We start from the raw sequence: 13,932 nt of genomic DNA on the forward strand, positions 1-13,932 counted from the left end.
AAACCGCGATGTTTTGAAACTGTTCAAGTTTTACAATTTTCTAATTACTACACATTGTGTTCAGCGAAATACGCTTTTAAATCAGTTGTATTTCTCGTTGAACTGTATAAAACGTATTTAACATGCATTGTACAAATCGAGTGAAATTAATCATTTGAAAAGTGAGATTTACTAGCGTGCTAACTAACTAGCCAGTTGTCTAGGAAACGGAAACGCGCAAACTAAAAACGCAGGATGTGACTCACTAGCCAACAATTTCAACTTAAGAAACTTTTCTTGGCGACCATGCTGCGGTTTGCCAGAGATAAAGACGGCCAGTCTTTAGACATTTATTCTGATGATGAAGATAATGCTGCATTAGCAGGAAGAAGAAACATGTCGGAGGAAACGAATGCAGCTTCACGTGAAAGCAGCGAGATCCGCAGCGCAACGCCTGGGCGGCAACCCTTACGCCAGCGGTACTGGAGAGACACACACCTGTGGCCCGCTCGAATAGTCGCTGTGCTATGCAGCGTAGTCATCGTTTCATTTATCGCTGTGCTAATCTCCATTTTGTACATCGTATTAAAAGGTAAAACAAATTCATATCTATTTCTCGGAGCCCTTCTCATGAAGTTCAAGCATGTGCAGTGCCTAAATATATGCATTATGCATATATGCTTAATTTGATTAATAATTATGTAATCTATAGATCTAAGAGCAGAGAGGATAACCACTGAAGATGGATCAGAAGTGAGACTCCTGGGTAGGTCCAAATTAGACGTAGTGTATTGTAACATAGTGGCTGCATGTTGTAAAACAGGACTTTTTTTCTTGCAGGTTTTTGGAGTATTTTGGTGTTGTCTTCTGTGGCTGGAGTTCTTTGTTGCAGCTTCTCCTGGACCCTAACATACTTTGACTCCTTTGAGCCAGGAATGTTTCCCCCAACTCCTCTTTCTTCAGCCAGACTCAAGTGAGCATGTTTTATCTCTTTGCACAATGAAATCAACAAACCTTATTCTCTAAAGCACAACCATGTAGCACACTGTCAATTTTTTTTGTTCCCAATATAGAGTTCTGCTCATAATTTTGCATACCCCTTGCAGAATATGCAAGATGTTGATCATTTTAGCAATATAAGGGGGAATAAAAATTGCATGTTATTTTTGTTCTGTAGTACTGTCGCGAATAAGCTATTTAATATAGTTCACCCAAAAATGAAAATTTGATGTTTATCTGCTTACCCCCAGGGCATCCAAGATGTAGGTGACTTTGTCATTTTTTACCTCTAATACACCACTATGTCCAACTGTCTCTGGGCGCGCGCACGGCATCCGGTGCGTGAGGTGTGTACACGCATGCATTATACGACTGATAGACTGCAACGGTTAAAGTTAAAAATCATCATATGTGTTCTACTGAATAAACAAAGTCACCTACATCTTGGATGCCCTGAGGGTAAGCAGATAAACATCAAATTTATCCAAATCATTTTTGGATGAACTATCCCTTTAACAGACTATATTAAGATTCAAGTGTGTGTAACATTCACTGATGTTCAAGATGGTAACACAATGCATTATGATCCGTGTGGTATAAACTTTTGGAAACTAAATATCTTATGTAGCTTCTGAAGTCTCCAAATCATTTTTGGATGAACTATCCCTTTAACAGACTATATTAAGATTCAAGTGTGTGTAACATTCACTGATGTTCAAGATGGCAACACAATGCATTATGATCCGTGTGGTATAAACTTTTGGAAACTAAATATCTTATGTAGCTTCTGAAGTTACTAAATGGAAAAAATACTTTAAATAAAATGTATCTTTAAACAAAATAAGACAAATGTACAAACCATTGTCTATTAAAGTTTAAATCCCACAGCTCTTTATTCTTGAGAATCAGTCAATCTTTTCTCCTTTTGTAATAGTTGTATATCAGTCCCTCAATGGTCCTCAGTGTGAAAAGATAGATCTTGAAATCCTACAGTCACTGTTGGTAAGGGTTGGTAAGACCTGGAGGATTTTTCTAAGCAGTGGACAGTTAACTGCTCAGGATAAACAACGGGCATGAACATCTATCACAAAACATAAAAACAGTTTTTGATCACCGAGGTAACAACACACAATATTATGATGTAATGTATAATGTAAACTTTTGAGCTGGTTCATTTTTGTAAATTCGGTTATTATTTTGTCTTATGGACCATGTAAACATCTGTTATGTGAAACCGCTTATTCAGGACAGTTCTAAATAAAAGTCACATGCAATGTATGTAAAGCTATTAGCAGAACTGTATAGATAGATAACAATACTATGTCCATTAACTTTTTTTCCAAAGGGAAATGGAACTTTTTTCCCATTTCTACAGCAAATTTTTCTATTTTAATATTAGATGTTATACAATTAGATAAGTTGGTTAAAACAGTTTTATATTAAATGTAGCCCAATACACCACAGAAAGCCACTTTATGATCTTGCTTTGGTAGTAAGCACCATTGTATTGAAAAGTCTGGTAAAAAAAAAAAAAAAGCTCTGTCTTAAGTTAAACCTGAAAATCCACTACCTTCTTAGGCACTATCCAGAGGGAGGAAGTCATTAAGGCACATCTGACTCTGATATTCGAGTTATTTCCTGTACTAAGACACCTCCATGTGGTCAATTTCTCATGGCACCTAAGATGTATTCCATAGATTGCATCTGATGGACCGATAGTAGTCATTAAATATTTGCCTGGGTATCTAGAAAGCTCACCTGAATTTGTTCTAAAACATTAGAACTGACCTTATGGTGCTTTGGAAACCGGTCTGAAACCTGTAAGAGGGACCTTTATACAAAAACAATGCACGTTTAGACATTACCTGTCTGGGTGGCAAACTACCTTCACTTTCAAGAAACATAATTTTCATTTTCCAATTCAGATTGATCTACTGTAAAGGCTCCATGTTGGTTACTGTTCAGAAGCAATCAAAAGAATTAAAAGCAAAAAAATAATTTTAAGTCCACCCTAAAGAAATCAGAAGAAACTTCTCAGAAATGACAAAGTTGACATTCATCTGCAGTAGGCAGAAAAACTAAATTTCCAAGTAGAAGCGATCATCCAGTCACTTCACACCAGACTCATTCTCATGCTAGTGAGTTAATTTACTGCTGCGGCACCTGCGACAGTCATCTCACTGATCCTGTGAGCACTATTCATTTATTTCAGTCCTTGATGTCTGATTGTCTCTACAAGTAGCTGTTTTTTTTTCCCATGGCCAGTTCTGCTCAGTAGTGTAATAGCCTGAGAGAGTACAAGAGTTATATGAACATGTTTATCAAGGCTGTTCCTCTGGTCTGAGGTTATTCACCCATTTTTCCTATTTTGTTTTTAGCTGTCAGTGCCTTAGAAGCTTGTCAGCTGGTAAAATAGAAAATTGTTCCTATCTCTTTGTGCTGGTTCGACTTGCCCGGGCGAGAGCACAGACTCTGAGGAGAACAGAAAAGCAATATTCCTGTAATTGCTTTTCATCTTCAGACCTGAATACTTGCACCAAGCGGAACATTCAAAAACTGTCCCAGAATTGGTCCTCAGGGATTTCGTGTGGCTCCAAGCCCCATCAAATATGCCTAAATATCCTTTACCCCAACTGCTAATGCTCTTGGAGAAGTGAGTGGTGAGGGGAATTTGCCTAAACTTTTTAGTATTGCTTTTTGCAAAGTAACTGACTTTCATTTAGCTGGCTTTTTTTGTTTTGTTTTGTTTTTTGGAGGGGTGGGGATTAGTTCACTCAACAAATGAAAATTCTGTCATCATTTGTCAGATTTCAAACTCTCCATTGAAAGTCCACACAACCAAAACTTTGATACTTCAAAAAGTTGTTAAAGAGATGGTAAAAGTAATCCATATGAATCAAGTGATTTTAATTGAAATCTTCTAAAGACATGATCACTTTATGATGAACAGATTTAATGTAGGTGTTTATTTGCGTATAAACATTGAGCAATGCACATACATAGAGAACATCAAATATGGTAAATATGGCAAATATGCTTGTCTGACAAGAACCAATGAGGTTTGTTGTCGCGTGTCACGCAAACATGTTTGAGCCTCCACAAGAACCAGTGAGGTTTCTTCTTGCAAGTACAGTTTAGATTCCAAAGTGCCTCTTCATAAGACTTATAAACCGCTTAATTTATATGGATTTCTTTTGCAAACTGAAGCATCAAATTTTTGATAGCATGGACTCTTAATGGAGGGACTTTCCATTTGTAGAATAATTCAGATTTATATTAATGGTAAGGGCAAATCTTCGTGACTGTGTTCCCTTTTGCTACATATGTCTAAGCTGTTAACAGGAAGCGTTAACCACCGAAAGAATGCCACAACCAACTCAGTAATGTGCATAATAGAGCTGGTGAAACCCTAGATACTGTTTCGTCTCCATGGTTAGTAAGTAAACTAACTGACACCGAGGAAAAATAATGAACGTGGGTGCAGATATAGAGCATTAGTCACACTCCCTCAGTGGTTTACCTACTGCATAAATGAGGAAGTGTTTGGAAGGTGTGATGAATTGCTGTTAGCCCATCAGACTGTGAATTCTGTTGTATTTCCACTGTGACCTTAGTACTTCTGACATTTATTACCAGAAGCTTTGTGTACACAAGGTAGGAGGCTCGTGTACAGCGAGGGATGCTGTGACAAGCTGTTGCAATTTTTTTGCCACAGATTTAATATACTTTGATATTACCTCAATTTAGATTTAATGATCCAGTCATGAGGAGAACTAAGCTTTGAAAGACTTCAGAGGACAGCCAAATGAAAACATCCTCTAATGAATATTGAACGGTGACCTAGAACTGAACTAAAAATGACGCAGCCTAACATAGTAAGGAACAAAGTTTGTAGCAGAGCTCTTTAAAGTTGTTTTTCAACTCCAATTAATTCATGCTGGATGGCACCCCTTGAACTTTTCATTCATATGAGATGGTGAAAAAACGGAGCCAGCTGAAACGTGTCTCCTCTGCTAACTTTGAGTTTGCAAATGAGTTTAAGACTGTGCTCCAATTTATGAATCTATAAGATTCTGATTGGCTGTTTGAGAGGAACGTTATTGATTGTGTCTGGAGGCTTGGCGATAAAACCCAGGATCACTCCATCGCCAAGCGAGTTGGTTATCTAATCACACAGCGGTGCTTTGACGATGTCTGTACTAAACCCAACTTACACAGCTGGCTCAGAACTCAAACAGGCTATCGACCAGCTAGCAGCCGGATGGGGTGGTATTGACTGACCCCCACGGAACTGTGACTGGGTCTGGTTGTTCCTTCACGCTTGCATAGCTCCAGTTCACCAGCACAAAACAGCAGTGGTCGACACATTCTGTCCTATTGGCATTCTCCATGTCAGTTTTCACTGTATGTCGCAGCGCCGCTCTAGCAATTAGCCTCTTGCATTATCCTCAGATGACTCGGATGCTAATAGAAGCTTTCCTCTTTTGTTTCTAGATACGCACACACTTATTAGTATAAGGCACCCATCACTTTGTTTCCATAGAAACCCAACCTTTCAATCTTTGGGTGCATATGGTGGTCACAGTCAGTTGTTTGTGGTTCTGTCTCCAGCAGATAAGCTTTACATTATATGCCTCCGTTGTAGGTGAGGTTCAGGGAGTTCATGCCACAACAATTGATTTGCTGAATTAACTGGCTAATGGAAATTAGTTTAGTCTCTTTTGGTGCTTTGGGTTTTTTGTTGTCGTTCCCTGATTAGATCTCACATCTGTGAATTATCTGAATGGATGGCCTTAATTATAATTATCTCCCAAACTGTTTTTCCCCGTTGATTTGTTGGGAAATGCTTGGCTCCCTAATGTTCCATGTCAAGGCTGCTGTCTGTCTAAATTGTGTCATTAAGTCTGTTTTGTCTTTGGGATGGATGAACCTTTCCTGGCTTTAACAGACAGAAGCTGATAGAGCCGTATCTGAGAATGTGATATGTCTGGTTGAGATTTATCATTGAAAATGAGCCTTAATATGTCATGGTCAAGTCCAGCTGATGTAATTCAGAAATCTGCTTGTTAATTTTGGTGCCATGCGGCATGCGCCACAGTTTCCGAGTCCAAACGCTGTATCAGATCATAAAAGCAAACAACAAAGGGTGCTAATATACACTCACAGTGTGTAACACTACCAAAAAATCATGATCCTATCCCTTGTCTCCATAGCGCAATGTTAGTTGGCCAGACAGTGATTCATTTTTTAATGAATCGTTAAAATATTGGTGCCCAGCACACCGTGAGCCTGGAGTATTTATCCTTAGCTTAATTGTGGCTATAAATATGTATCGCTTATAAATGGTTGTTATGGTAATATTCTCAATTGAAACAAAGTGGAAGCATTGAGCTGGAAACCGTATTCAATATGTTACGACTTAGCAAGTGAATAACCTAAATGATGCGTGTTTGTTTGTTTTTTGTTGTTTTTTTACTATAGAAAATATGAGAGTGCCATTTGGGTAATGACAACATTTCTTTTTAAATAAATGTGGCAAGTTCTCAGAAATGTGGTTTCATATGGTTTTGGAAAAGCAACCAAAAAAAAACTATACTGTTTTTTAAGAGAACTTTAGATTTAATGACAAAAATGTCACGTGGTGTAACCATCAAAAAGTAAAAATCTGTTTCTTTTTAAAATATATTTTCAAGTTAAATATTTTTTTTTTTTAACAAATGTCATGAATTATGTAATCAATCATAAAAATCTTGCACTTATACCATGTGACATTTTACAACCTAATCACTTTCTTTATTATTACAAAATTAAATTTTTGAAAGTTAAAAAAAAAAAAAATTAATAAACTGAAGAATTTTAGATAAAATAATAATAATAACATATTTTTCCTCTTTTTTCATTATGATATCAGGACATGATATTGTATCATTCTGACATTTTTTAATTTATGCCAACAAAAAACTTCAGTATCCCCAAAAAACTTCAAACTTCTGAAATTAAAAACACGATCATTTTAGAAGAGGTGTATTCTACTTGCTCATTCTAAAAGTCTATGTATGCATTATTTGCATTTTGAATGCATTCTTAAATAGATTAACTACACAAAAAATGAACAATTTGTCACATTGGTGCAGATTTGTGCTCTTGAACCTGCTTCTCTAAAAGCATGTTCAAATTAGGCATTAAAGAGGACTCCTGGGAGTGGATAACATGGGACATCTGGATGCCTCATAATGGGATTTTTATGGGCCTCTGCACTGACTAGAGTAGAGTAGTGGCCAGCTGATATGATCAATGCGCTTGTCTATGTTCCATACACAGTCTTCAGTTTTGTTTGTTCCGTGTGCTTTTAAACTTTCTGCATTAGAGTTAGACACCTCTAGAGAGTAACAGACTGATTGAGTGATAAAATAAAAAGTGGTATTACATCATGTAGCTGTACAATTAATCAGATAAATAATTTAGATTATTATAACAGCTGTTATGATTACAAGTTTATTGATTATAGTACCTCATACACAGTACCGTCGCAAGGGCTGTACCAAGTGTGCAACCGCACAGGGCCTCGCACATCTAGAGGGCCTAGCTCCTGGCCTGCATTTTATGTCATTTATGTCTAATTTTTATTACTGTTTTTCCACCCATTTTGTCCTTTGAAAGACTAAAATAGTCATAGCTGATAGACAGTATAAGACTCTGTGTATAAGAATGAGTAAAGCTGTTTGTTGTTAGGATGACAAAGTTTTAAAAGTTTAACTTTTAGGCTGGTCTGCCTCAGTGGTCCAACAGTGCTCGTCAAAATGATCGAAATGGCCAATCAAATCAAAGAAGGCGGGTCTTACTGTCACTGTCACAACGCAAAGAGAGTTTGTGGAAAGATGTAAGTAGTGTTGTATTAGAAAACTGTTTTACGATAGAAATGTTCAGCGACCGACAGTAATAGACTATCTAGTGATGCAAACTACTAAAAGTTTTATGAAATTTCGCCATTTTGAATTGAAGATATGCGATCATGATTCATGTAAATCATAAATGAACGTGACAAGAGACGTTTGCGTTTTCGACTATTAGACATACGAATAAGAGTGAATGTGCACATTTTAAAATAAAATATTATTTTCAAATAGTGTAAATTGATTACTACTTGATATGAAGACTTCAGATGCAAAAGCCTCTAAGTGCCGTTTGAAATTTTCTTCTAAAATTAGCATTTTTATCAGGCTCCTATGTGTAGGTTCAGTAATTTCACTTTAATGGCAATGAATAGTTTCTTTTCTTTCCCATTAAAGTAAAATAACTGAACATAAACATAGGAGCCTGAGAAAATAACCATCTTAGAAGAACATTTTAGATGGCACTTAGAGGCTTTTGCATCTGAACTCTTCATACATATATATATATATATATAACTACAAACCTAGAACTTATTTTAGCATTCTTATTTACTTATTTAATCTCTTTATTTTACTATAGCAACCCCCCCCCACACACACACACACACACACACACACACACACAAACAGAAACACACAAAATTGCAGAGGGCCTCGCACGTCAACTTCGCACAGGGCTTCGCACCCCCCTTACGACAGCCCTGCTCATACAGTACTTCCATTGCATCAGAGGTTTCTATTTACAGTGTGGATTTTGCAGCAGCTGAGCATTGTAACAATTTACAGATGTCAGTTGTGCACAAGAATTCAAGAGATGTTTTTAAACTGATTACTTAAGAATCAAAGTGAAAAGCATTATGGTTGATTCACAAAAAAGCATTAACAATCCCATTATGATCATCAAGGCACAGACACATTGTAAATTATATCATCATTTACAGCATAAACTGCTTCGTTCATTATATTGAAGATTTTGTGGCAGTCCAGACCTAAGTAGTAGGCCTGAACAAAATGCTGGAATGCACTACACTACTTTTCCCCAGATTTGCAGACTAGAGGAGTCAACTCCAGTTGCCAAACATCAAAGCCAGTCTCCAGAGTCTTGGCACTTGACCGATTGCCACAAAACTATTGTGACAATTTGTGAGGTGTATGATGGGCTTCAGATTGTGATTCATCCAGCCAGAGGATATCAGGCATGTTGGATATTTTGAGACAATGTTATACTGTTTCCATAAATGCTACTCCTAGCAACAATTTGACAAGAGTTTGTTGTGTTCAGAATGACTTTAAAGACTGGTAGTATGTGATTTGTGTCAGTCGTTTAGTATATGATGTTCTCAGGAACTATTTACATAGTCAGCAGGTGTAAGCTGTCTAGTCTGAAAAAAAATTCTGAAAATGTTCAGATTTTAAAGTTCTAGTGTATTCCAGCCTTAAAAGATCAAAAAGTTGCCTAAAGCTGTACATTTGCTGTAACTGCTTTAATAATACTAGAACTTTCTTGATTTCTAAGTATAATTTATTCTACATTTTTTTAAGTGTTTTATTTTTCAAGCTGCTAAGCATGCTGGTGTGAAACTTACGGAAGTTCAAAGCGGCCATGCATTAGTATATATTTTTTCTTTCTTGATTTCTCGTCATCACGACTTAATTTTCTCGTGATCATGACTTTATTTTTGTCATGATCTCGACATAACAAAAGTTGTTTTCTCGTTATTACGACTTTATTTTTGTCTTGATCTCGACATAACAAAAGTTGTTTTCTCGTTATTATGACTTAATTTTCTCGTGATCTTATGTCGAGATCACAAGAAAATTAAGTCATGATCACGAGAAAACCAGAAGGAAAAAATTTATAATGCATGGCCGCTTAGAACTTCCGTAGAAACTGACTGTTTAGACACCTAATTTTCTGATGCAATTTAGCAACACAGTTCTCAACTTTAAATTTGTTCTTTACATTTTCTTCAAATTCTCAAAATTTAGTTTAGACTACATACTGTAAAGAATATGTCATGCACTTGTCCAAAATAAGTATTTTCATGTTAATTGTATTTCAATTACAAAATCAAGGACAATATTCAACCATTATGATTTTTGTTATAGTCACACTGTGGACTAATGCATTGGATGTTTGTGTTTTGGTTTTGCAGAAGAATGACTGGACACTCTTTCCACATGGGCTACAGTATGGCTATACTCAACGGCATAGTGGCTGCGCTCACTCTTATATGGTATCTCACCTGATGCGCCTCAACTAGCCGCCGCCCATCTGTGGACACCTCGACTGTCATTTAACTTGCAATTACCAGGAGGCAATTCCAAGTTTAAATAGTTCACCCCAAAATGATAATTTGCTGCAAATTTACTCACCCTCAGGCCATCCAAGATGTAGATGAGTTTGCTTCTTCATCGGAACAGATTTGGAGAAACTTGCTCACCAATGGATCCTCTGCTTTGAATAAGTGCCATCATTTGTAGGTGAACTATTGCTTTAATGGCAGATGGAGCTGTCAAATAATGTTACTAATATAACTACAGATAAAAACCTTTTAAAAATATAAGCACAAAAACAAACACAAAGAATTGAATACTAGTTTAAAAATTTAATTTTTTTAGTCATTCAGACACTGAATAACAAGAAGTAAAACAATAAAGTACAATGTTTTATTTTTTAGAGGATTTCTCATTTTCATATATGCTAATTTGACAAATTCAATACACGACACACACAATTACTTTTTTGTAATGGCCTATATTTCAGAAAAAAATAACATTAGTGAAGTCAGGGTCTCTTTGTTACTCTGTTGTTTTGTCTTATAAAAGGCTTTTATTACAGAATCCCGTGCAAGCAGCTTTTTACCATTACAATAGCATTGCATTAAATCTGCTTTTTGATGTCATTCATTGTCAGTGTGGCAACACATAGATGCTGTTTAAATCTATTCAATAAATTGAATTTGCATTTTAGGAACTCCGCTTAGAAAAGACTACAGTCCCTTTGCAGTCGTGCTTTAATAAAGCTGGAAGTTGCTGCTCTATTGAGCATTTTAATGGGGGAAATCATTAATACAATAGCTGTTTTGGGGTTGATGGAGAGTGACCGTGTTAAAGCTTTGTTGAGAGCCCGGGAGAAGGTCAGAGAGTGTAGAAGTGTGGATTTAATTTATGACTTTAATTATTTGATGCAGACTCTGCCATGATTACTTTTTTCTTCTTCATTAGATTAGCAGGCCCTGTCGCGACTCATTTCAGCTAGCGCTAATTCACTGGTCTGTCTTGTATATAATATATGGAGTATTAATGCACTGCCGCCTCATGTGTGAGTGTGTTCTTTTTTGTGGCAACAGGCTCCTATAATTAGTTTTTTCTTTACAGGATATTTCCATCTCCATTTTTAGTGGATGTTAATTCTGGTTTGTTGAGATTTGACCATTTCCAGAAGTAGTCTATCCACCTCAAAACCTGTTGCTTTTAGGTTGTTCAGGTATTTTAAGGTAAAAGGGAGGTTTTTTTTTGTGTGCTATGCTTGATGCACGCTGTTCATGTTTTTGTTCTTTAGCCTTTAAAAAACATGTTCTTGCATGACTTGGTGACAAAGTGTCTCTCTTAATGATGTTTCTGTTGAGGTGAAGGTCTGTCTGAGGTAAACCTGGTCTCTCACCTTGAATCGTGTAGTGCAACTGTTGCAAACAATATCCCGTCCTGAAACCACCTGATTTGGAGGTTGAGTGGTTTGCTTACTTGTTTTCCTGCCATTGAAATAATCAGGGATGAAAAAACAACACTGGAATATTCATTGCTTACCCAGGAGGTGGGATATTGTGTCAAATAACGCTATCAGAAATAATTTTGGAAGAATGTATTTATGCAAAAAGCAATAAATTTGCCATAAAAAAAAAAAAAAAGTTTTTTTTTTCGTTCTTTAATGTTTCACTCTAGCACTACTTATATGTGCTTGCTTTTCCTTTTTTTGTAAAATGGAAAAAAGCCTCCACATAAAATCATAATGTAATAAAAACGTCTGTTTTGCAGTTTGTGGGTGAGCACTTCTAAAGATCCTAGTTAAGGCCTAAGGATGCTGCGGTTCAGAATGCACAGCACAGACATGAGTGCGAGTGGCAGTCGATATGAAAGCATTTGCTATGATGCCTTTTTACTTGTCACCCCCAAGGCTAGTTTTCACAAAAGGGCAGCGAGACATGTAATCATTCTGCAGAATAAAAAAAAAAATTACACCCACGGCTCACTGTGTGTATGACAAAATTGACTCTTAATCTGTCTGATACACGACAAAAGAAAGAAAAAAAAAGTCAAATTGCAAATACACTATATAAACTAATAACAGAGCTCCAATTCACAAAGGTGTAATAAAGTTCCAGCCCTGGGTTTGAATTAATGGAATTTCAACCATGCCATCACAAACATGTACGTCATTGATGATTATTATTGATACGGTTAGGTATGAAGGCAAATTCTCTGATGTTAGCGTGCAAGTCTTTGTTGACACATTTGAGTTTGTATATAAGGGAAAAGAAAATATTCAGGGAAACAGTAATGAAAACTTAGAGGAGACAGGATTGTTTTTTATTTATTTAAACATTTTTAAACACAACATAGCTTTTTTCCTATTATAAAAAGGACAGGAAAATAAGATAAGTGAGTTTTAATCACAAAGAAAACCGCAAGTAACTTTGTTTTATTATATGATATTGTGATTTTGAAGTAGAAAGACTGAAATAGTCATTTTTTTAGTAGTAAGTTTTATTGTCAACTTTGAAAAATCATTTTTGTCAATTTGACTTGCTTTGTATAAGGTGACAAATCCATGGAACAAATTAAACCAGCAGATGCTCTTGCGATTTTTAGTGTGCAAATCCATCAAGGCAGTTAATGGGGCAGCTCAGTGTTTGGCTTTTTCCCCCTCGCTTAGTGCTTTCCATCTGTCTTTCTTTACCCGCTGATCTGGCGATGACATTAGACCTGACTTCTTTGATGCAATCGTTTCAGTCGTCTCTTGCTTTGCATCATGAGCTCCACCATCACAAAACCAAACCAAACAAAGAGAGAGGGAGCACTTTTTTCTAAATCAACAATAGCCTAGAATCTGCCTCGTTTTGGCTTTGTGTTGGATATGGAGTTGGACAAGCTGAATGAAAACAAAGATAATGTGTGTTGCTTAGATACTGGCTAGAATGAGATAAAAATATCTGATGTTGGCCTTGGTCTGATTCCACATGAAGAGTTCCATGGAGCAGTGGTATTTTAATATCATTGATAAACTATTATAGTTTTGGTTAATATTTAGAATTTAAATTTTAGTTAAAGTTTTAGTAATTTTGTTAAGCTTTTGTCTTTTGTTTGTATTTGATTTGATTTTAAATGTCATGTCTATAGTTTTATTCATTAGTTTATTAAGTGTTATTTTTAGTTAATTTCAGTACTTCAGGTTAATCTAAATGTAAATATTTTCTTTAAAGGGGTCATGTGGTGCGATTTCAATTTTTCCTTTCTCTTTGGAGTGTTACAAGCTCTTGGTGCATAAAGAAGATCTGTAAAGTTGCAAAGACTAAAGTCTCAAATCCAAAGAGATATTCTTTATAAAAGTTAAGAGTCAACCACGCCTACCTAAAACGGCTCGTTCTAACACGCCCCCACATGTCTACGTCACGATGTGGGAAGATTTGCATAACGCCGCCCAAATGTTCAGCAAAGAAAGAAGGCGTAACTTTTATTCTTGCTGTTGCCGCCGCCGCCATGTTGTGGAGTCGCTGTGTGTTTCGTTGTGAAAGCGAAACTACTTTGTTTGGTCTTCCAAAAGAGGACACAACTAGAAATCAGTGGTTAAGTTGTATTTACAACACTGTTCCAGAACAGTTCAACCCAAATATTCAGATGTGTGCAGCACATTTTATGGAGGACGAGGACTGTTTCCTGAACCTGCAGACTAGCCTACAATGTGTCTGTGCTCAAAGGCTGTTTCTATTAAGTGGGGCAGTTCCAACTTTGCAAGGACAGTCTGGCGCTTCTGACTCACAGCCTGCAAGTACGTTTTTTA

General features: G+C 36.5%; 1 protein-coding gene across 1 annotated transcript; it reads left to right on the forward strand.

Moving 5' to 3' along the window:
- On the forward strand, positions 1-10,265 carry LOC107688850 (ADP-ribosylation factor-like protein 6-interacting protein 6). The gene is made up of 4 exons (XM_016486659.1): positions 1-571; positions 692-745; positions 820-952; positions 10,028-10,265. Exons 1-4 carry the CDS (start codon positions 286-288, stop codon positions 10,119-10,121), a joined length of 567 nt encoding a protein of 188 aa, XP_016342145.1. The 5' UTR covers positions 1-285; the 3' UTR covers positions 10,122-10,265.
- The last annotated feature ends 3,667 nt before the right edge of the window (positions 10,266-13,932 follow it).

The sequence above is a fragment of the Sinocyclocheilus anshuiensis genome, unplaced genomic scaffold, assembly GCF_001515605.1.
Source record: "Sinocyclocheilus anshuiensis isolate Anshui unplaced genomic scaffold, SAMN03320099.WGS_v1.1 scaffold101, whole genome shotgun sequence".
Lineage (NCBI taxonomy): Eukaryota > Metazoa > Chordata > Actinopteri > Cypriniformes > Cyprinidae > Sinocyclocheilus > Sinocyclocheilus anshuiensis.